Source organism: Chanodichthys erythropterus, chromosome 22, assembly GCF_024489055.1.
Source record: "Chanodichthys erythropterus isolate Z2021 chromosome 22, ASM2448905v1, whole genome shotgun sequence".
Classification (NCBI taxonomy): Eukaryota; Metazoa; Chordata; class Actinopteri; order Cypriniformes; family Xenocyprididae; genus Chanodichthys; species Chanodichthys erythropterus.
Genome location: NC_090242.1, coordinates 2,483,068 through 2,507,531, shown reverse-complemented (window position 1 = coordinate 2,507,531; position 24,464 = coordinate 2,483,068). Strand labels below are relative to the sequence as shown.

The window sequence follows — 24,464 nt, the reverse complement described above, 5'->3', positions numbered from 1 at the left end:
CACACCTTGGGTCGTTAGTGACCCTATACAATTTTTACTAAAAAATAATGGGAAAAGAGGCATTATTTTATAATTGTATTATTTTTCCTTGTTATATTGATTATAATGAATTGATTATATATTAATTATAATCTAACTTTAAAAAATGAATGAGGAGTAGGGTAGTGAATGACATCCCAGGTCATTAAAGACCCGAGGTAGGTGTTTAAGGGTTAAAGCAAAATGTTAGAAACAAATTCAGCGACTATTTTTTTTTTTTGTCCCAGAAACACTAATTTAAGTTTGCTTGACCATTGTTATAATCATACTATGAAAATGTTGTTGAGTCTGCTTTGAAGAATGAGCAGCCCAGCAGCTTACGATGGATTTGATATACAGTATTCTGACATGACAGACTCACTGCAGTCAAATTGTACAACATGACAAGCAACAATTGCAAACAACAAAAGAAAAAAAAAATGTAAATGAACTCTGGTTTAGTTTAGTTCATACCCTTTTCCTAATTTAATGTTACTCTTCATTTTCACAACTGTCCTTCAGATCCACAAGCAGTATAATGAACCCATGACTGTGGGGTTTCAGAAAATGTGGTTGTTATTTTAATGATTCACTGGTAGAGGCCAATTGCAATACAAATGTCTCATCATTAAAGCAAATGTTTTGCGTTAACTCATGCGAAACAGCATCTTTTAGTGTTTTAATTGTATCAGATGAATGAATTGGTTGACAATTTGAGTACTTTTGCAAAGCATCCAATGTAAATATGGCTCATTAGCCTGACTGTTTGCTAAGGTAAACTGGTGCTTTAGCTAATGTTGCTGCACTCCACAGGTAATACCAGTTCTGATTAAAATTGACTTGTTGGGACATAAAATGTACTTTCAGTAAATTAGAACTCAGTCGGGTAACTAAAATTGGAATCTTGTAACATGGATTTACCCAGCTTGATTCTGGTGTTGCATGTCTCTGAATTCAAAATGAGTCCAAACTCTAGGTTAATGACTGAAAAATGGAGCTGATGACCAAGTGAATATGGCAGGGCATATCTCTTAAAACTTAAAATCATAAGAAAACAATGGTGCAGTTTGGCTTAGATATAGTAGCAATCATTCCCAAATATTGTGTTTAGATTGTATACATTCAATAATGGAGATTTTATCTTACAGTGAAGGTACAGATATGGAAAAGATGAAATCTAAACATAGCATTTTAGCTTCTAGAACTTACCACTCTTCATTTTAAAGATCTTTTCTAGTGTATTTATTTTATAGTAACAAGGTGATTGGACTGTGTAGCATGTGATATGACCAAAATCTTGGTTTGAGTAATTTTATATCATGGTAATGTACTGATGACAAAAAGTAGTGCTGTCAAATCGATTAATCGCATCAAACATAAAAGTTTTGTAAATATATAATGTGTATGCGTGTGTGTGTGTGTGTGTGTATATAATGTGTATGTGTGTATATATATATATATATATATATATATATATATAAACCTATGTTACATGCGATTAATCGCAATTAATCGATTTGACAGCAAAAGTGTTTAATTGTATTAAACGCTTGTAGTGCACTTGTAGTGTACTTCAAATCTGAAAAGTATATTATAAAACTCTACTTACAGATAAAATATAATTTTAAGTCGGCGTTCTGACGTAGAACAGGAAAGCACTGAACTGCATTCACTACGTCAACTGCGTGTGACAAAAGTTCAAATTGTTAAATAAATTTGTTATTTTTGTTTTGTTTCTGTGCACAAAAAGTATTCTCATCGCTTCATAACATTAAGATTGAACCACTGTAGTCACGTTGACTTTTTTAACAAAGTATTTTCTGTATCTTTCTTGACCTCAAAAAATGCAGTGACGTTGCTGCCTATGTGTGCTTCAGAAACACTTGGATTTCATCAAAATATCTTAATTTGTTTTCCGAAGATGAAGGTCTTATGGTTTGGGATGACATGAGGGTGAGTACTTAATGACAAAAATTTAATTTTTGGGTAAACTAATGCTTTAAATTCTACTTAAGTACAAAAAAAAAAAAAAAAAAAAAAAAAATCAAGAAGAAATCAATCTAAATTTCAGCTATTTGCATTTGAAAAATACTGGGTTGTTTCAACCCATGTTTAGGTCAAATATAAACAAACCCAACCATTTGGTTTAAAAATTAAATTGAAACAGTTTGTGCATATTTGACCCAACCATGGGTTGAAACAGCCCGGCATTTTTAGTGTAAATATTTTGGTAATACTTTATTTTAAAGTAATGTAGTTACATTGTACTTACTCAAATAAGTACTAATTAATATTAATTAACTTCATGTACTTACTATAGAGTTATGGTTAGTGGTTTGGTTTAGGGTTAGTTCCCATTCAGTCGGTCACGTTCGACGTACGTCGGACAGACCGACGAATAGGAATCTCGCTAGAGAGGCCAATCTACTTCGAGTGTAACTAAACGAGCCAATGCACATTGGCATGCAATCATATGCATCAGCTGCTCGCCTCGCAGCGCGGGTATATAATGAGCAGCAGGTGCGTTGCATCTTCAGCTTTTTGCTTCGGAGCCGAACGGTGTTGTTCCTGTTCTCTGCAAGCGAGTGTCTGCTAGAAGACGAGTCAAGCTTTTGGTTGAACTTCTCTTTTTTTCCGAGTGCGGGCGAACAGCACAGCAGCGGGGTCGACGTCCTCTCTTTTTCTGTTTCGTTTGCCGTTTTTGAGCAAATAGCTGTTTGACAGCGTCAGAAGGCTGTTCTCACGGCCGGTACGGTGCGCTTTTGAGCGCTGAAAAGCCGTTTTACGGCTGGTAAGAGTGAGCGCCTTCAAAGAGAGAGAAAGCACATGACAGGCTGCACACAATCCCTGTCTGTGTTGCGGTGGCCGTTCCCCTGCGTGCTTCAGCACTTCTAAAAGAGTAAAGTCCCTGAAAGAGCTTACACAAGTAGATTCGCGTCTTTTTAAAGACGACATCCTACTTGTGTTTCTGGATGCGATCGTTCCTGTCCTCACTGACGGCCACGATCACCGTTTCGCATGTCTGGGCGCGTGCTGAAATGATGTTCGTGGGTGTTCATGTTTTCATATGAGAACATGATCACGTCGACACGCCGGTCGTGACTCTTCTTTCTCCGGGAAGCTTGAGTCCCCTCTGTTGTTGGCCAGCTGCCGCTTGTGTGTAAAAGCACAGCCGCGGCTCTGCCCGACACTCTGGGAGACCGCGGAGATCAGCGAGAGCAAACCTCTCGCTCCTCTGCGTGTCGTGTGCCGTCCGAGCTGCCGGGCTGCAGCGCGGGTTGTCACGGCAACCCAGCGCTCGCTCGGCGCTCTAGATGCGCGGTTCCCTTGCGTAATCTCCATTGTAGCGCCCTCTCTGGTGCACCAGAAGAGGTCTACTTTGCTGATATGGCTTGGGTGACATGAGGTTGAGGGGTTCCTTCGGGGAACCAACCCCCTAGGGCCCCTCCTCTCTAGCGCATTGCAAGCTGTGCAGTTTCTGGATTGGATTGCTGGTCCTTTTCATAGGGGAACCTAGCATTTCATTCAGAGCTCCAGCTGAGGGACAGACGTCGATTGCAGCATCGGAGAGAGTGCTGTTATGCTCTGGAAATGAGGGTGACGCTGCCCACTGTAATGGTGTGTGCTTATGCTGACTCAGATTCAGAGTTTACAGCCATGCTTTCCTGGGTCTTCCAGATGTGCATGGAAAACTTGGCAGTATGGGGGTATATTGGTGCCATAAATATGGAATGCCAAAGGTGCCAATCTGCATAAGTTTTTCCTCTCTCACTACCCTCTTGGATGGGGTGGCTGTACACAGACCACACCCACCCTGCATGTGAGGCCAAGGCACTCTTTTTGCATGAGGGTAGTTCTGTGCTGGGGTTGAGCTGCGCTTGTTGACTAACCGTGATCAAAGTCACGGCGCAGGCCCTCAGCCAGACGATGTCCACCTCCGTGGTCCAGAAGTGCCCCCTGGCTTACCTTGTGAGGTGTGAGAGGTTGTCAAGCTAAATGCTTTCTCAATGCTCCCATCTTACGAGGTGGCCTTTCGGTGACACTGTCGAGGACTGAGCCCAGCGGTTCTCCTCAGTTAGTAGCGGATAGGGGAGCTTCCCATGACAAACCATTGAGTTCCTCTTGGGCCGCCCCTCAGTCTGCTCGTCGCCAAGGGTGTCGTCCCCTGCAAGAAACTCCGGCCCAGCAGGCTCTGCTGTATCCATTGCGGGGAGATGACGCCTCCCGTCTCTGCAGCTGTTTAACTGGTTGGTGAGAATCACCCCTGAGACGGGCGACCCAGAGATGGGTGGGGCTGCTCTTCCACCCCTGGAGGAGGGCCAGGTGGTAAATCCTTTATTGGGTTTGTTTCTGTTCCGCCACTGACCCAAGAGGCAGCGGTACCCAAATTTTTAAAGAGCAGTTCCTCCATTTCCAGGTCTGAAGAGGGTTTGGAGAGCAGTGGGAGGAGAAAAACCTCACCACTCTCATCCCCCTCTTCTGTCGCCAGCGGACAGCAGCGAGCAGCGGGCAGCCAAAGCCTCGACTGCTCCCTCTGTCCATCCGTGGAGCCAGGTAAGTGTTGCCTAGCACACTGTGACGCCGCTTCGGGCCGCCTCACAAAGAGAGCCCCCGAGCCGCGTCCCTGTGTTCCACCTCGCTGCCCTGCTGCGGGTACACCGGTGGTCCCTTTGGTCCTGCTTGTACGGTCTCTGCGAGCCGGGTTAGCGCTCCCCAGTCCGTCTCGCTGGCTCCTTCGGACCATCAGGGTCGGCTTTGCGATTCAGTTCGCCCGGCGGCCCCCCCCCCCCCCCCAAGTTCAGGGACGTCCTCTTCACTACAGTGAAAGATGCCGATGCCCCTGTCCTGCGTGCGGAGATCGCAGTCCTACTGGCGAAGGACGCGATAGAGCCGGTCCCTCCAGCCGATTTGAGGTCGGGGTTCTACAGCCCCTACTTCATTGTACCCAGGAAAAGCGGCGGGTTACGACCGATCTTGGACCTGCGAGTTTTGAATCGGAGCCTCCACAAGCTACCATTCAAAATGCTCACGCAGAAACGCATTTTCGAGTGCATCCGTCCCCGAGATTGGTTTGCAGCGATTGACCTGAAGGACGCGTACTTCCATGTTTCAATTCTTCCGCGACACAGGCCATTCCTGAGATTCGCGTTTGAAGGTCGAGCATATCAGTACAGAGTCCTACCCTTCGGGCTGGCCCTGTCTCCCCGCGTCTTCACGAAAGTCGTGGAGGGAGCCCTTGTTCCCATGAGAGAACGGGGTGTTCGCATTCTCAACTATCTCGACGACTGGCTCATTCTAGCACAGTCCCGGGATCAGTTGTGCAAACTCAGGGATTTGGTGCTCAGACACCTCAGCCAGTTGGGGCTTCAGGTCAACTGGGAAAAGAGCAAACTCGCCCCGGTGCAGAGGATCTCTTTTCTCGGTATGGAGTTGGATTCGGTCGAGCAGATAGCACGCCTCACAGAGGAACGTGCTCGGTCAGTGTTGAACTGCCTGAATACATTCAATGGCAGGACAGCGGTCCCACTGAAGTTCTTTCAGAGGCTCCCTGGGGCATATGGCGGCTGCTGCGGCTGTAACACCGCTCGGTCTGCTTCATATGAGACCGCTTCAGCACTGGCTTCACGGCCGAGTCCCGAGATGGGCGTGGCAGCGCGGCACATTCCGGGTGCCAATCACTCAGGAGTGCCGCCGAACCTTCAGTCCGTGGTCGGACCCCTTGTTTCTTCGGGCAGGAGTGCCCCTAGAACAGGTGTCCCGGCATGCTGTGGTGTTCACAGATGCTTCTGCCACCGGCTGGGGTGCCACGTAATACGGGCATGCAGTCTCAGGGGTTTGGACGGGACCCCATCTGCATTGGCACATCAATTGCCTCGAGTTGCTGGCAGTACGCCTTGCTCTGAGCCGCCTCAAAGGCCTGCTTCAGGGCAAGCATGTACTGGTCCGTATGGACAACACTGCGACCGTTGCGTACATCAACCGTCAAGGTGGTCTACGCTCCCGTCGCATGTCACAACTCGCCCGCCATCTCCTCCTGTGGAGTCGGAAGCATCTGAGGTCGCTTCGCGCCATTCATGTCTCCGGTGTGCTCAACCGTGTGGCCGACGAGCTATCACGAGCTGCGCTGCCAGGAGAGTGGCGACTCCACCCCCAGGTGGTTCAGCTGATCTGGAGAGAATTCGGAAAGGCTCAGGTAGACCTGTTTGCCTCACCAGAAACCTCCCACTGCCAGTTGTTTTACTCTCTGACCGAGGGGACACTCGGGACAGATGCACTGGCTCACAGCTGGCCCCGGGGCCTGCGCAAATATGCGTTTCCCCCAGTGAGCCTACTTGCACAGACCCTGTGCAAAGTCAGGGAGGACGAGGAGCAGGTCTTGTTAGTTGCGCCTTACTGGCCCAACCGGACCTGGTTCCCAGAACTCTCACTCCTCGCTACAGCCCCTCCCTGGCCCATCCCTCTGAGGAAAGACCTTCTTTCTCAGAGACGGGGCACTCTTTGGCACCCGCGTCCAGACCTCTGGAAACTCCATGTCTGGTCCCTTGGACGGGATGCGGAGGTTCTAGGTGACTTACCCCCTGAGGTACTTAACACCATCACTTCGGCACGTGCACTGTCTACGAGACGTGCTTACGCCTCCAAAGTGGAACCTGTTCGTCGAGTGGTGCTCTTCTCGCCGGGAAGACCCCCGAAGATGCTCGATCAGAGTCGTGCTTTCCTTCTTGCAGTAGGGTTGGAGCGTAGGCTGTCCCCCCTCCACCCTCAAAAGTCCATACTGCTGCTATATCCGCTTACCACGACCACTTAGATGGCAAATCTGTTGGTCAGCACGACCTGGTCATCAGGTTCCTTAGGGGGGGAGACGGTTAAATCCTTCTCGTCCCCTCTCCATACCCTCTTGGGACCTCACTCTGGTGCTGAGAGCACTTCAGATTGCTCCCTTTGAGCCTTTGCTGTCAGCAGACTTAAAGATTCTGTCTATGAAGACTTTGCTGCTGGTGGCATTGGCCTCCATCAAGAGGGTAGGGGACCTGCAGTCATTTTCGGTCGACGAATCGTGCCTGGAGTTCGGGCCGGGTGATAGCCACGTGGTACTAAGACCCCGGCCTGGCTATGTGCCCAAGGTTCCTACCACTCCCTTCAGGGACCAGGTGGTGAGCCTGCAAGCGCTGCCCTCGGAGGAGGCAGACCCAGCCCTGGCTTTACTCTGTCCAGTCCGCGCTTTGCGACTGTACATAGACAGAACCTAAAGCCTCAGGACCTCAGACCAGCTCTTGTCTGTTATGGAGGCCAGCAGAAGGGAAAGGCTGTCTCCAAGCAGAGGATGGCCCACTGGATAGTGGATGCCATCGCCCTGGCTTACCAAGCTCAGGGTGTGCCCTGCCCGCTCAGGTTGCATGCTCACTCCACGAGAGGTGTCGCATCCTCCTGGGCGCTGGCTCGTGGCGCCTCGCTGACAGACATTTGTAGAGCTGCGGGCTGGGCGACACCTAACACGTTCGCTAGATACTATAGCCTTCGTGTCGAGCCGGTCTCCTCCCATGTTCTCGCCACAGGTCAGAGGCACGGAGAGGCCCCGGCTTAGTGTCGGCTTGCTGCGCTACATGCGCTTCTTTTCTCCAGAGAGTCCCTACAAGGCAGACCCTGTCGAGTCCTCCGATATCCCTTCGACGCCGACGTGGCGGAGCGTCTGGCGCCAGGCCTATACTCCGTTGTATCCTTGAGAACCGGGTTTAGGCTGGGTTCCATATGTGTGACCCTACGGGGATCCCATATGGTTGGTTCCACGGTTGCTCCTAAACGAAGCCCGTGTCTTTCCCTCCTGGGAGAACCTACCCTTCATCGGGTTGGAGTCACCCCAGCTCTTCCATATGTAGCACAGCCCTACAGGGTTAGTCCATATGTACTTCTCCACATAACTCCTTCGGGGAAGGATGTGGCTTCCGCAGCGTTCCTTTCCCAGCGAAGGGTACGCTTTCCCAGCGTTATCCAATAGTCTCACTGAATGGGTTTTGGGGAACAGCAGTGATCGACTCTCTCTGTGTTAGCCCTGTCCCACCATCCTCGGGCAAGGGGGTTCAGGTGGCTTGCAACAGAGCGCTGGAAGGGGGCAGCTCCTGTGGCGCTTTGGTAGGGATTCCTATTCGTCGGTCTGTCCGACGTACGTCGAACGTGACCGACTGAATGGGAACGTCTCGGTTACAAAGGTAACCCTCGTTCCCTGAAGGAGGGAACGGAGACGTACGTCCCGTCGCCACAGTCGCTGTACCCCGCTGATGCTGCCGCCTATCCGGTTCGGCTCCTCAGCGAAAACCTGAAGATGCAACGCACCTGCTGCTCATTATATACCCGCGCTGCGAGGCGAGCAGCTGATGCATATGATTGCATGCCAATGTGCATTGGCTCGTTTAGTTACACTCGAAGTAGATTGGCCTCTCTAGCGAGATTCCTATTCGTCGGTCTGTCCGACGTACGTCTCCGTTCCCTCCTTCAGGGAACGAGGGTTACCTTTGTAACCGAGACGTTACTTGTGATTATGCATTATCTACTGTTATTACATAGTAAGTACATGTAATAATGTGTAACTACGTCACTTTAAATTAAAGTGTTACCAATATTTTTCCGTGATAAATACTCTTTTTAAATGTATGCTAAAGTGTACTTTTTATCATAATATAGTTATTTTTGTTGGAAAAAGCAAACCCAAAATTGATAGTCCAGTAAGGTAGTGCTAATGTCTGTCCTATATACTATGCACATGAAAACTCAGTGAATTTATTATTTTACAAAAGAAAGTTTCTGTCACAATTACATTGAGGTTATTTGGTCTTAGTTTAATTTTCTTGGACTTTTTGTTTACTCGTCATTGTTTCCCCGTTTCCTTTGTTCTAGTTTCCTGCCAGTCATTAGTTGCCAAGGTCATTCATTTAACAACCATTCCTGTCTGTATTTGAGTTCATCACTATGTCTTTAAGCTCTTCTGTTTCTTCAGATGATTGTCTGGTATTGTTTGTTCTATTCATGCTGTTACGTTCCCTCTCGTCTGTGTTGTTTAGAATAAATACCATTTGTTATTAGAAGCATTTTTGACTCTTTTCATCATCATTGGACTTTAATGCATGACAGTTTCTTTATCTTACTTTTATTTTATCTTAATTTATTTATTTTGGAACTTAAATGATGTGAACCAAATGATAAGATTATTCGTAAAACAAGTCTGGCATCACTGCAAAAACAGCTTCTCATTATGTAACACTTGAGTTAAAAACAAAGACTTAAAACAGTAGGGTATTACATTATAAATATGATGAATGAGCCACATTTGAAGTTGCTGCATAAAGCCAATACACGCACATCTGAGCACACATCAGTTGAATTCTATATTAATGCACCTAATTGGCAATGTTGCTCAGCAACCATTAAGAATCTTCAGTTACATAGTGTTTAGTTACATGGCTGCGACAGTTCAAAACAAAATATACAGCAGGATCTTTTCATTTCCCTTTCCAGGCTTTCACATTTTGCTTGTTTCTCTACCACAAACCTTAGTGGAATCTTAAAAAGCTTCCATAGGCTGATCTCAGGCTGTTTCAAATTCTCAGAGGCCTATGATCACGTCTGGGGCGAGGGAAAGCTGTTTTTGATGCGGACACTAAAGGGCAGGCAGTAACCAAATGTCTCATAACCTTCACAGCTGTTTCCTTCACTCTCCAGCCAAAGTCCCGCCCCCTCCTTTCCTCCTTATCTGCCATTCCTACTCCAACCTGGCATCATCACAGTGAATCAGAACAATCACCTTTCTTACAGTGTCCTTTAGTCAAAGCATGAGCATAAAACAGCACCGTGAACCCTGTCAGTAACTCTGCAATCTTTCCACAGCGAACCCTGTTGTTACTTATTTATAGTAGCATGTTTCCCAGAAGGCCAAAGTAATTGAAACCAAATGTGTGGAGCCAGCGAGATAGAGTAGCAGTAGCATCTGGACAGGAGAAAAAGAGAAAGAGATAGAAGCGGGAGGTACTGGGGAAACCCTTTGTCTACTATCGTGACACAAACTTTTTGGCTTCCAATTAATACAAGACTTCAGTGCACTGCCAGAATATTCCAATACAATGGGACTGTAAGGAAGAGAGACAGAGAAAGAGACGAAAATAACACAGCAACCCCAACTGCTCCAGCGTAGACAGAAAACTTCCCAAAAAATAAAGTAGCAGTTCACATTAAGCGCAGACCTGTCTCTCTGCTGCAAGGAAGTCACATGCGTTTCCTCGCACAAAGTACAAGTCAGAAACAATAAGTTAAAAACTTACCATCCTGACCATGGCTCTCAATCTGAAGTCCAAGCTAGTGCACACAGGGTGTGACAGACAGATAAAAGTAGACTGAGACACCCCTTAAAGATGGCATGAGGCCTATTTTCTCTGTCTTTCGCTTTCTTTCTTTTTCCGACTGACTTCAGGCAGTTACAATCCCCCCTTCCGACACTGTCAATTTTTCCAATAGCAGACGCGCAAGCCAAAATCCCTGCCCCAGAGTCTGCAGGAATTTCCTGGACTCTTAGTCTGGTATCTGCAACAGAACCACGCGAACAGCGACTGAGTCTTGTGACGCTCTGCTCCCATCTGCCTGAGTAACTGCCCTCTGGTTTGTGGACAGATATAGCAGTAGGAGACACATGGGGGAAGTTAGGGGGTTGATGTCTGGGGTTTTTATTTTAGTACAGCCCCTCACCCTCCATATGTGTGTGTGTGCGTTTCAGCATGCAGCCGGGGATTGGAAATGCATTTACTTTTCTATTTGATGTTCCTGCCTGGCTGACTATGAGGGATAAAATTGCCACAATGCCTTTCCTAGGCAGCTTTTTCTGCAGGCATGAAGTCATCAGACTGATGAATAATAGTAATCATTGTTTAGGTCGCTTCCTTTAACTGGCCAGTTCAGCATTAGCAGGACGTACCACAGGGAGCGTGAAACCAAGACCACATGCACGATCAATAAACAGAATCCCCAGGGCGATTAATCAGCATGTTCATTGCTAATGCCGGTGGTGTGCTGGACTATGTTGTGTGTTAAGGTACAAAACATTAACAGACATACATTTATTCATATTGTGTTTTACCTTGCTGCGATGACAAAGAATTGTGTTTGGGGTGTTTAGGCTTCAATTTATTCAGACGGTTGTTTGCTTCACACTCTTTGTCAAGGGTTCGAAAACAACCAATTAGAGTCAGAATTGTGAATCAGGGTTTAGAGGCACCATTTCCATGTAACCTTGCTGAATAATGTTGTGGTTGGGTCAAATAAATTCACCACGAAACCTTCTGCATGGCGTTGTTTTGGAGGTGTCTCCTAGATTTTTCTTGTAAATATAAACCCAAAAGTTTAACATAGTGAATGTGTAAATTAGATTAAATGGAAGTGAGTGCAGTTGTTCACAAAGTTTGGCTATAGCTGTAACACACACTTGACTTCATATACAGTAGCAGCTCTTTTCCAGAAAAGCTTTTATATAGTCTTATAGTCTGCACTTTTTCAAATATAATTATTGTTTAATCCAAATAAAACTTCTCACCAGCATTAAATATCGTTTAACCACAAAATAGATGCACTCAGCTGAAAAACAAACAAAGTACTGATTACTCTCTCCTTATGTGAGTTTTGTCGCTCACCTATTATTTTTATCAAGTGAATAAATGTCCAGCTAACATGATATAGTAGCCACTACACATTGTGGAAACCTGCTGAATGACTGCCAACAGTCTGAAATATGTTATCTACTCCCCAAAAAACAACTGCAGCCTACAAAACCAGGAAGCCAAAAGGTCCTCTGAGGGACAGAGCCAATACAGCAAAAGTAAACAGAACTGGAGCAAAGCAAGTGGAGAAACAGATGTGTTTTCTCCATATCAGTAAGTGGAACTGCTGTCTAGGTTTACACTATTTGGTCAAAAATCATATTTTGTTTATTGTTTACAAAAACTGCAATTGGTATTTGAATTGTCATTTCATATCGCTCCTGCTTTGATATCAAGACTAAAAGAACCAAAATCATCAAATCACACTGAAACAACAGCTCTCATTTTCAATAGCGTGTATAAAAATAAGCAAACTAGCAAACAATACCCTTTATCTGCAAATATAAGTCATGTTTTGCACATTTTATGAAAGATATCGTAATTTGTGTTCCGAAGAAGAACGAAGGTCTTGCGGGTGTGGAACGACATGAAGGTGAGTAATTAATAACATAATTTTCATTTTTTTGGTGAACTAACCCTTTAAGTAGCTTTTATAAATGTGCCTTAGAAAAAAAAACAATGACACTGACATATTTTAAGATATGTCATTGCAAGTTTCCTTCAGTTAAGACAGCCCAACATGCATTTTAGTCTGGGACTAGGTTTAACCGTCTACTGCACACATGTTGATGGCACATGAAAAAAAAAAATATTCCACATAATTTTTTGGTTCATTTGGGAACATTTTATCGATTAAAAAAAAAAAAAATCTTTGCCTCAGGGCAACGTTGTGCAGCAATGGAACAGAGCCATAGAGAAAATTATCATCAAAATCTTTTTTTGCTGCTTCATGAAGCTTCGGAGCACAACGAATCAGCGTGTCGAATCAGCGGGTCGGAGTGCCAAAGTCACGTGATTTCAGCAGTATGGCGGTTTGACACGCTAATTCATAACGCTCTAATAGCTTCCCGAAGCAGTGTTTTGAAATCGTCCATCACTATATAAGTCGTTATTTTGTTTTATTTTGGTGCACCAAAAATATTTTCGTCGCTTTATAATATTAATATTGAACCATTGTACTCAAATGAACTGATCTAAATATGTTTTTAGTACATTAATGGATCTTGAGAGAGGAAATGTCATTGCTGGCAATGCAGGCCTCACTGAGCCATCGGATTTCAACAAAAATATCTTAATTTGAGTTACGAAGATTAACAAAGGTCTTACGGGTGTGGGGTGAGTAATACATGACATTATTTTCATTTTTGGGTGAACTAACCCTTAACCCTAAGTTCCTCTGATTCTGTTCATTCTTGTCGGGTTGCGTTCATGTGTAGATGTGTTGTAACGGTTCTCTCTGTTTGGATTACCTGCCTGTGGATTTATTAAAGATCCACAGGCAGGTAATTTTTCTTCATCTTCATCATGTTCGTGTACTTTCTAGCAACACAATTGCGTGACAGAAGTGTCGAACATCCCTTTTTTATGTTCAATAAGTGCATCATCTGGGTATGTGAAATGTACTTTTTTTCTTGCTGGAGCTTTCAGTGTGAACACATTACTCTATTTATTCTTAAAAAAATTACATAGACTCTGTAAAGTGTTCACATCTTTCTCTTGCATTCACATTGTAACTGGATTTAAATCGGACTCTTATTCCAGTTCAGTTGTGATAGGATTTCAGTTTATTATTACTGTGAAGAATTTACTAATGATATTTAATACATACACACCATAGACCCTAAACCAAAAGAGAACCAACTTAGATGGAGTTTGTATGGAGCATCCACATCTTGTGCATATTGCTGTGAAACATTGTCATGAGAACCTCTGAACTAAATAGGCCACCACCTACACTGTATGCTGACAACTTAATTTAAACATATTCAACAATTTAATTTAATCAATTTAATTAAAATTTAATTTAAACATATGCATTTGTAGCCCTTTGGGGTTTAATAATAGCAACAGACCATGATTTCCATCTCAACAATTAAATGTGAGAAATTATTCTTCTGTAAAATATGGCCTATTGGTTTCACATCTCAGTTATTTTCTAAAACAGAAAAATTTCCAAAGGATCACAGCTGCATTTTAGTACAATTGTTACATAAAGTGTCAGGAAGTGTTTACATCAAGTACAAATAAATGTATTACCAGATATCACATTATCTAAATCACATCAGCTTGTGTCACAGTGGTTTACTTCAATGCTAGACCATTGATATGACAGTGCGCTGAGCTGCAGTGTTCAACTTGACATGAGACACACAAGAATGTCGATATGTGGTAAGAGCAGGGACAGAAAGTGAACTGAACATGATACTTAAGGGGACCAGGGGAACAAAATAATCAGTGTTTACCAGTGAGGGAGCTCACTTATTAAGCGTAATGAAATCGGCTTCTTTCCATTACTTCAGTGGTACCGCAGGGGCTCCACATTAGTCCTGTTTGTGCTATTGTGTGCATGTAGCCCAATAGGCTCACTGGAAAAACGTGCCTATAACTACAGTTTTGCAAAAATCCAAAAAATGACCTATAAAATACTATTCCCTGCAGTTTTTTTTTTTCAGCAAAAATCAACACTAATGCCAGTAAAACAGCAACAACTTTTATTCCTTATTCCATGATTAAAGATGCAGTCTATTGATTAATAAAGCATTTTTTTAATGCTGTTTCTTGCACAGTTCTATGGTATGACTTCAAAACACTTTTTATGATTTGTAAACTTAAGGCAGGAACACACCAAGCCAACGCCGACGAAATAGTGGCGACGAAAGCAAATTAAGGGGTTGGCTCACGTCGGCAGCGTCTGAATCCAAAGTTGCCCTGACACACCAAACCAACGCTCGACAGCCAACGGCCAAGTAGCACGTCCGTCTACGCCTGCATAAGAAGAAATGCCTGTCTGAACCAGCAGGTGGCAGTAGCTGAACAGCCAATCAGAAAGATCAGATGGCCCGATGGCTCTGACGTTGATTCAACATGTCGAATCGGCTGAAAAAAGCAGACGAGGACCAACTTCAGCCGACGGTGCGGAACACACTGAGAAAACTTAGTCGACCGACGAAGAAAAACTGCCCAACGGCCGACCGTCGGCTTGGTGTGTTCCTGCCTTTAAACATTCTGTCAGGACCACTATCGTCAAATATGATTGATAATGCATAGAGCTTGTATTGGCGGTATGGTTTTGTTCTGGGCAAGAACTCCCTGCACATCCATGCAGCCTAGCATGGATTAGAGCAGGGAGAGCAGCACCCCCCTAGGGTAAAGAACCAACATATGCAGATATCATTAATGTCAATAATTTAACGTACACATATTTTAAGAATTAGTCTGATTCAGGGGAATCATAAGGCCAAATGAGTGGCAGACTGACAAGAGGAGGAGCTGGGGATGGAGGAGGGTAATTGGCTCCTGAGAAATGCCATAGCTGCTGATAATACTGAGGAGCTTATATATGGATGCTGTGATAGACGTCGTATTCCTATAGGTTGCCGCGAGTCACCTGTGAGTCAGCTGATGCGAGCGACTGATGTGATCCAATTTAGTTAAATTGTAATGCATTAAGTAAGCATTTCTCTAACAATACAAAGATCCAATACACTGATATACATCTGATATACTAAACTGTTTATGTTCACTTAAGACAACCAACTGTACTTTACTCACTATAGCATGTTTAGTTCAAAGTTTTAGTAATTTTTGGTGTTTATGTCTTTTAGTTTTTGCTTTTAAATGTCTATATAGTTTTTGTTATTATTATTTATTTTTTAGCTAGTTTATTACAACAGGTTAAGCTAAAGCTTGGAAACTAGATGAAAGAAAATAAGTTTACATTTTTATATATATTTATTTCAAGTAATGATTTTTTCTTTTTTTTTTTTTTTTCTTTTTTTATAGTTTTAGTTTTGGTTAACTATAATAACCCTTATACTTGTAAAATTCTTAGTCTTTCCTTCCTGTGACAGAAATAGTAGTTTACTATGAATTAAATAGAAATTAAATTAAATACAGTTTATTGTGTAAACAAAATAACAATAATGACCAGGAAAAAATTATAACTATAAACCATCCCGAAATACACCGTGACTCTTATTCTGAAATGTTTGCAGTCTGCACTGTAGCAGGCTACTCATGAGGGAGATAAAATATGCATTTTTACAAATGTCTAAAACATATTACCATATAAATATTGTATAGTAAACATTGTCATAATTCATTAATATTAGCTTATAAGCAATCACTTGGCATAAACGCGTGCTATTCATTAATTGCAAAGCAGTCTGAAGTTCTGCTGGGCGAGCCTGTAGAGCTTTTCCTGCGCTTAGGTCAGCACGTTACACTTCAAATGTGTGCATCTTGATATAAATCCACTATCTGTGTCTATATTTGTTCTTCATGCAAGTGCTAAATCCCCACTTTTACAAAGGTGCATTGTCGAGAACAGCAGTAATTTAGCACGATCATATGCATGCTGCTTCTGTGGATACAGTCATTTTAGACTGCAAAACATGAGGTAATTTGATTAAATGTAATGCATTTACGGCATTTTGCCAGTTAGAAATACATGCTCAGTTTTAATATTATTTTAAGGTATGGTAGAGTTAAATTAACTACTCCGCATTTTGTTTGCGTACCCCCTTTTGTCACCTCACATACGTCAAACCTACGTGTACCCCAGTTTGAAAAAACATTGGTTTAGATTATCATTCAGAACGCATTTTTATTTAGTCATCGTCTCATTTTTGTCCATGAAAAATGTTGTTGACGAAAATTAGTCGTCAATTAACTAAATTAACACTGGTCACAACACATGTTGAAAGAGTTTAAAGACTTAGAAGCAAGTTAAAATGGCATGGTTGCTTCAGCAAACACTTTTTTTTCACATTTCCTTTTTTTTTTAACACTATCAGTTAGGTTTAGGGTAGGGTTAAGTCTAGGTTGTATGCTATTTTCAAACTCAATACAGCATTAACCAGCGCCACTCATTGGACATTTCATTTATGAACTGCTGCAAAACATACCACAACCGAAGTAATAAAACATTGCTACATTCACACTCATCTGTTTTGGATAAAACTTTAAGCACCTCTCCCTGAATATTAAAGGGGACCCTTTTACAAGATGTAATATAAGTCTCCGGTGTCCCCAAATGTGTCTGTGAAGTTTCAGCTCAAGATACCCTCAGATCATTTATTATAGCTTGTCAAATTTGCCCCTATTTGGGTGTGAGCAAAAACACACCATTTTTGTGTGTGCCTCTTTAAATGCAAATGAGCTGCCTCTTCCTGGCCCCCTTTCCAGAAGAGGGCAGAGCTTTATCAGCTCACGCTTTGGTTGCTCAATAACAACAAAACTGGAGAATCTCACGCAGCCAAAATGACGATTGTCGGTAATGGTGTTCAGCCTTACGTTGTTCAAACCGGAGTTGGTCACTGATGGAGATACTCAAGAAGAAGTTACAACTTATAGAATGCATCTGGACGTTTCTGAATGGTTAGTGGAAAAATGTATGTAGCTGCTGTGGAGTTGATTTAACTCCTAGACTAGAAAGTGCCGTCATGTTACTCTTTTGTGCAATCCAATGTTGAATTGACCCTCGTTTGTGAAGTAGTCTGGTGTAAAATGATGGCATGGTAATAAAACTCTACAAAAACAACTCTTCCTCTTCTCTAAAGCAGCCAAACATGGTCTCACCCCCTTTGTTGTGTGTTCCTGGGGGCAGGATTTATGTAAATGTTGGGGTTTGTGATGTCACCAACTCGGGAACAAGCTAGATGTAGTCCTTAAAAGAGCGATTTCTGTAAAAAAAAATATCTCCTTTGCATTTAACTCTGAGCATCGCAACTTTGCAGATGTTGTTTATGCTCAAACAGCAACATTACACGCTAGCTAAAGTTAAAAAAGGTTAAATCATAATCAAGGACCCCTTTAAAGTATCACAAAACACACAAGAAGCAACATAATATCATTTTGCAGAAATGTTGTCACAGGCATGTATTTCCAATGAGCCTGGGTTGGTTCAGCTACAAACACTTTATAACTAATGTCTACTGATCTGCAGTCAGGCACTACCAAGAAAAATTCTGACACTGTTTAACATTTGATTGCCCTAGGAAAACTTCTGCAAAGTTGAGCCACTGTTTGCACAGCTACTTTGAGTAAAACAGTTATCAGATCTGATGCCTGTTTCAATATGGCGCAAAACTGCCACACATAGACCAAGCATTAAGAAGACAGATTTCATATCAGCACAGCTAAGGACAACAAACTCGGCCGTTCTATCAAAACAACCCTGCGGGGTAGAAATGCTATTAGCCTCTGTTAATCAAAACGCCTGCCACTGCATCAGGCATTCCTCCCACAGTTTGGGCAAAACATATTGCCGTCATTATGCAAAGCCGCTTTTCTGGGTCGAAGTGCTGATTGTTCCTCAGAAGCTGTGAATGATCAACATGACGAGTCTGGCATGGCAAGACAAGGCAGCGTCTGCGGGCAAGTCATCTTGGGAGAGAGGATAAAGGGGAGGGCTTGAAAAATTTACCCATCCGACGCGAGTGAAGCCGCTGTTAAATGTTCCTTGGCACTGTAACTATTGTTTAACTGTTCAGTGGGTCAAAATGAGAGGGGCCTTTTTTATTGACTTGATCATTATAGGGATGAAGGATCACCTCCCAGGTTTTAGACTTATGCGCGCACGGATGGCTGAACAGGTATAGTTGAACACTCACTATCATACCTGCAAACTCCAAAGTGGTGAAAAAGGTGACATGTTTACAAAGTAAATAGTAGTAGTCCCCCAGGAGAAATTTTTCGGGATTTTAACATATAAACTAAGCATTCTGGTGCACTCCCACTAGAAAATAAGTGGGAAAAACAGCATTTGCTTCAAGTAAAAAACAAACATTTATTGACACTAGGGCTGGGCATTGACACAAATTTCACAATTGGATTAGATTTTGATTCAGAAGCTTGCGATTTCACTTCGATTTGATTACCTTCAATTCAATAATGATTCATTTGGGGCCTACCAGGTACAGTACATGGCAAATTTCCTCAAATAAAAAACAACTCTCAACTAATGCTGTAAACTATACAGGGAACCACAGCTGGTACATCATTATAATATTAAAGGTTAAAATTAATTGATTTGTACTTACATATAAATTACACATAAATAAGTTTTATAACAACGTTATAATAATTTTTTATGACATAATTATGTTTCTACATGTTTTTAATACTGTTTCTACTCGTTTTTAATATCGGCCTAAACATTTAAATGGTGGGCTGTCATTAAACGGTTTTATTCATTGAGTATTGAAGCACATGTTAAGTACATGAATATGCAATGACTTATAGTCACATATCAAAATGCTCCTCTCTGAGTACATTGACTAACACGTTTTTTGACATTGGACGCTTTTCTGAGGTAAATATTACGGTAAATGTGACATTTTTACAAGCTATTTTATTGCCGCTTTTCCGCAGTTGAAACAATGATTGATCGAATAATGTTACATATGACATGATATGGATTTCAGTAAGTTGCACTGTATCTTTCAACATACTTTCGGTATTCATTCATCCTACATCCATTCATGTTTATTTCGTGTTGTAAAGCGGAAAAGATGATCGGTTCACGTGTGCTCTGCCTCTGTTTGAACTGAAGCACTGCAGCAATGTGTCAGTCACACCAGTGGCAAAAGCGGCAAAAAAAGATCAAGACAGCTTGAGAGATGTCTATGGTAGCACTCCAGTCTATGGGAAAGTAGCCCATTTCCGATTCTTGTGAGGTTTATTGTGCCTGCAAACTTTCCCTGACACCCCCCACCCTCCAAGAAAAAAAAAAAAAAATCTTTGGATCTACACAATTCACATAAATGACATATTTTGATTCAAAATGGCGAATTTTGCCGAAAAGCGACTAGTTTGCAGGTATGCACTATACCCAACTTTCCTTCATGCATCATTTCAGAGCCTTTATTGTCATTTTTCATCAAAGTATGCTAAATACAACAGAAACAGCATTATTTACATAACCAAGTCAAAAAATTAGTACATAAAAGGACTTGAATTGGTGAATCAATCATTTGATCTGAATCTGTTCATTAATGATTTATAGAATTGAATGTCCCACTTGCCAAAGCTACAAATGAGAGAGGACCTTTTAGGATGTGATTAGCAAACTAGTTAGCTGCATTGCTACCTTTGAAGGCATCCTAACCGCCATGGAACCAGGGGGCTCATTTATAAAATGTGCATTAGCACAGATTTGATTTTATAGTGTGTACTGCGTACGGTAAAATCCACACCAACATTCATATTCATAAAAACGGTCTTTGATGTGGAAAAGTTCTTAGCACCACGTCAGGGTCTAAGTAGATGTTACACACTTTTGCTTGTGGCAGAGAGTCGGAGTACAGCAAATGTCTGAAAATCTAAGCAATTCTTGCTGCTCGCCATTCTTAAGTAAAGGATTTAGATGCTGACTGGTGCTCTTTTATATGTTAATGACATTAATTAGGCAGCATTTACAAGGTGGAGATCTGAAAGCATTCAGCTGCGCACAATTTCAAGGTCATTTGCGATAATTAAAATTGTCAGATCTGGAAATTCGTTCTCTGAATCAGATGTATGCACATTTGAGAAATGATCGTAAGATCAAATGTAGGATTGTCTCTACGCAACATTTTATAAATGAGGCCCCAGGTGACTGATTTGGAATGATAAACGCAACACGGGAAACTGTCTAACGCAGAGTTTAGCAACAGTATGTTGCTATTTGCATTCTGTGATGCCTTTTTTTATGAAAGGACACATTTACTTCTGCCTAATTTGGCTAAAATTAGGTCTTAGAAGGCAGCCTAATCATGCTGCCTAACTTTTGGAACAGCTTTTGTGCCAAAAGCATGCCTATGATGCAATAAAAAATTCACTAGGTTTTGGAACAGAGTTTTAGCAAATCCTCCATACCATCTGCCCCAACCATATGTACTCACACTTACTGACGCATATATCTGGGCCTACATATTTTGACACACCATTATCCCAACATCTGACAGCTGTGTGGACATTCCTAGATACATGGAGCCTGGGGAGCACGATATATTTGAAAAGAGCCAATCGATCGCTAAGCAAATAGCATCTCTGGCATCTTTGGCAGTGGTCTGACAAACCTGGCTATGTCAAAAAACTGACTGCCACATCTATAAGCATTCAATAGGTAATTGAGGGCTGGCTAGGGAAGTAGTGGAAATGTTAACAAAGACCCTGGAGCTGCAGTCAGTGTGTAAACAGGAGCCCCGCTAGTGGATAAAGACAGGAAAGATATTATGCTACCTAAATGCCATAAGGCTTTCCCTGGGGCATGTGGTCCTTAGCCCATTTACACTTCAGCTCACTGCACTCAGTCAGTTTTGTAGCTAAGAAAGGTAAGTACACAGCTTGGCAAAATTGACTTAGGACTGGGCAAGGCCGTGTATAATCAAGGGAACATGCATGTATAATGCCCTTGACTGAATTCACTAATCAGTTGTGCTTTTGTTGCAGATGGAATTTGCAGCACAAAAACCTGCATTTTATTCACTAAACCAACCACAGTACAGTTTTGTTTATTTTAGGGTTTAATTCATTAAGTAAAACCAACATAATTAACACCAGTTCAGAGGTAATAAAAGCAAACAGCAGGATTCAGAACTCTGTAAGATAGTTTAATAAAACTAAACCGAATTTAATATAGCCTAATGTGCAAAGACAAAAGTATTTACCATCTACACTTTAAAAAACTGATGAAAAAGCAATAAAGCTATCCACTAGTATTCACATACTTCCCATTGACAGTTCCTCATCTGCAGCAAGCTTTTTTTTGAGCCAGCCACCTTAGCCATAAATGTCACATGACTTATCACTCTGGAGCTGACAACACACTAGCTGATGGCATCACAAGAACACATTGGCTGTGTCCGAAATCGACACCTATCCCCTTATATAGGGCATTATTTGAGGGGACTGCCATTTGTAGTGGTGTCCAAAACCACAGGATGTTATCGAGTGCACTTATTCAATCCCACAATGCACCGCAATAACAAGTGTACAACCGATGAAAGCTCAACGGCTATAGAATACCCATAATGCACTGTGAGAGTCGCGCGCCGAATAAATTCCCACGTCTGACCAGAAGATGGTCTCACAGATGAATCATCCATCCATTTTCCAAACCACTGGTCCAATGTGGGTACAGCGTAATATCAAACAGGTATAAATAATTACCGTTTATATATAGTTTCCATGACAGAGTTCAATCCTTCAGGTGAACTATATTAGTGGCCTAATGTAGGGAATAGTGAATGAGAGTATAGGGGGTGATTTCAGACACAGCAATCCAGTCCACAAAACTTGGCACATCCAAGGCTCCTTGTAAGTTTGTTCTTTTTTTTGTTTTTTGCACTTTAATTGCATTTTTGAAAGAGTTTTGCATAAATGTTTAAATACAAGGTAAAATGTATGTATTTTTAAATCGGCTTCTCAGACAATCAGTGCAGAAAATGTGTGCCATTTCAGTGTGGGTCTAATTACTAGTAACACTTGATTTCATCATCTTTATTCTTTTTTTTTTTCTCTCTCTCTCTCTCTCTCTCTCTCTCTCTCTCTCTTTCTCTACATTCTTTATAACCTCCCACCACGAGCAGCACTGTAAAATTCCCACATTGCCTCCAAGGGTTGTAATTAGACTCTATTACACTCCAGGAGAATCAGAGCTTGATTGGGCCTGAAGACAGACTACAGATCTTCTCTGTGATGGCCTTTAAAGTCTTTGAATCACACAAGCTTGAGTGATGCAGGAGAGAGCCTCATTCTCTCTGATGGCTTTAATCACCTTCCACAAGATTGATTTGTGTTTATTTTGCTGACAAAACATTGATTACCATGACTGCACCGAGCCTCAAAAGGCTGAGCAGATTGTACTTGGCTGCCTGCGAGGGTATACTGGCATCTTCTTTGGGAAGGAAACGGGAGTTGATGGAGTTTGAGGCTGAATGATGATTACATGTTATGAGTGGATACAAGTGAGTTGTCTAACTCTTTGCTGCTGGAATAATTTTCTTTTCACATGAAAGTTTTGAATGCACTTTACTGAGCTGCACAGCTGTTCCACAGTATAAACTATGTTTCTTGATTTTTTGTTTTGTTTGTTTGTTAGTTTGTTTGCTAGAAATAATATAATATAAAACATTCTTAAAACAATATAAATGTACAAAACATAAAAAAGTTATATTTTTTGCAATGTAGAAACATTTAACTTAAAGATAACTTAAAGAACATAAAGAAACATTTAACTTTTGAAACCCATTTAACTTCCATGATGTATTTTCTTGTGAAACATATTCAACTAGATCCGTAACAAAACTTTGTCTAAAATTATTAAAAAATCATTTTAAAACTTTGAAGGTTTTACAGGTAATATGCAGTCAACCAGACAAATAGACAAAAAGAATTCCAGATAGATTTTTTAGTTGCTAAGTTGATCTGGGTGGTTGCTATAGCATTGCTAGAGTATTACAAAGTTGTTTAGAACTGTTTTATATGTGGTTGCTAGAGTATTCTGAGGGTTCTGAGTATTCTGTTACTAGATGCCAAGTTGTTCTGAGTGGTTGCTAGGGAGTTTCTAGGTTGTTATGAGCTGTTGATAGGCCATTTGGGTGGTTGCTACGGCATTGCTAGTGTTGCATTTTATACTATCGACCACAATTTTTTTTTTTTTTGATTAGACTTGAAAATTATGTTGGCATTAATGAAATTGCATTGGCATGATTCAAATCATACTTATCTGACCGGTATCAGTTTGTAGCAGAAAAAAAAAAAAAAAAGAGGTGTCATATCAATCAAGAGTTCAGTATGGAGTACTGCAAGGCTCAGTATTAGGACCATTGTTTTTCACCCTGTACATCAGTGCTCTCAAAGTCAAGCTCTGCACAGTTTTGCTCCAACCCTAATCAAACACACCAGATCCAGCTAATCAAGGTCTTACTAGATTACTAGAAACTTTCAAACAGATGTGAGTTGGAGCTAAACTGTGAAGAGCTGTGGCCCTCCAGGAATTGAGTTTGAGACCACTGCTGTACATGCTTCCCTTAGCAGATATCATTAGGAAGTATGGCGTTACTTTTCACTGTTACACTGATGATACTCGGCTGTATATTTCTTCATAAATAAACTTGACTTGAGTACTGTATGTGGTTGCTAGGGTATTGTAAGGGATTGCTAGGATGGTTGCTAGGCAGGAAGTGCTATATGGTTTTGAGTGGTTGTTGTTCTATGGTTTGAGAAAGAAAGAAAGAAAGAAAGAAAGAAAGAAAGAAAGAAAGAAAGAAAGAAAGAAAGAAAGAAAGAAAGAAAGAAAGAAAGAAAGAAAGAAAGAAAGAAAGAAAGAAAGAAAGAAAGAAAGAAAGAAAGAAAGAAAGAAAGAAAGAAAGAAAAGTGTAACCAATAATCCAAACTGAATCATGCACAAAATAATTGGGAACATGCATTAAGAAAGCAAATGCGGTCGATTTTGATTTAAAGGTGACTTCACAGGATGTTCAGTGTGGGTCTGCTGTTTTTCTTTTTCTTTTCTAGCCTAGGCGGCACATGAAACGTATTTGGACAAAATCGGGGGTGACAGAAGTGATATTTTATTCCAGAGGGCTTAGAAAGGTCCTTCCT

At 41.9% G+C, this 24,464-nt stretch overlaps 1 protein-coding gene across 3 annotated transcripts in view; it reads right to left on the bottom strand.

Moving 5' to 3' along the window:
• sgcd (sarcoglycan, delta (dystrophin-associated glycoprotein)) overlaps nucleotides 1-24,464 on the bottom strand; it is a 271,970-nt gene that overhangs the window by 117,528 nt on the left and 129,978 nt on the right. Inside the window, exon 1 of one of the 3 annotated variants that reach the window (XM_067376294.1) lies at nucleotides 10,329-10,623. The exons of the other annotated variants lie outside the window; for them this stretch is intronic. Within the exon in view, the coding sequence (XP_067232395.1) occupies nucleotides 10,329-10,340 (12 nt within the window). The 5' untranslated portion in view covers nucleotides 10,341-10,623. Of the gene's footprint in view, nucleotides 1-10,328; nucleotides 10,624-24,464 lie in introns of those variants that run through there. 3 annotated transcript variants of the gene reach the window in all.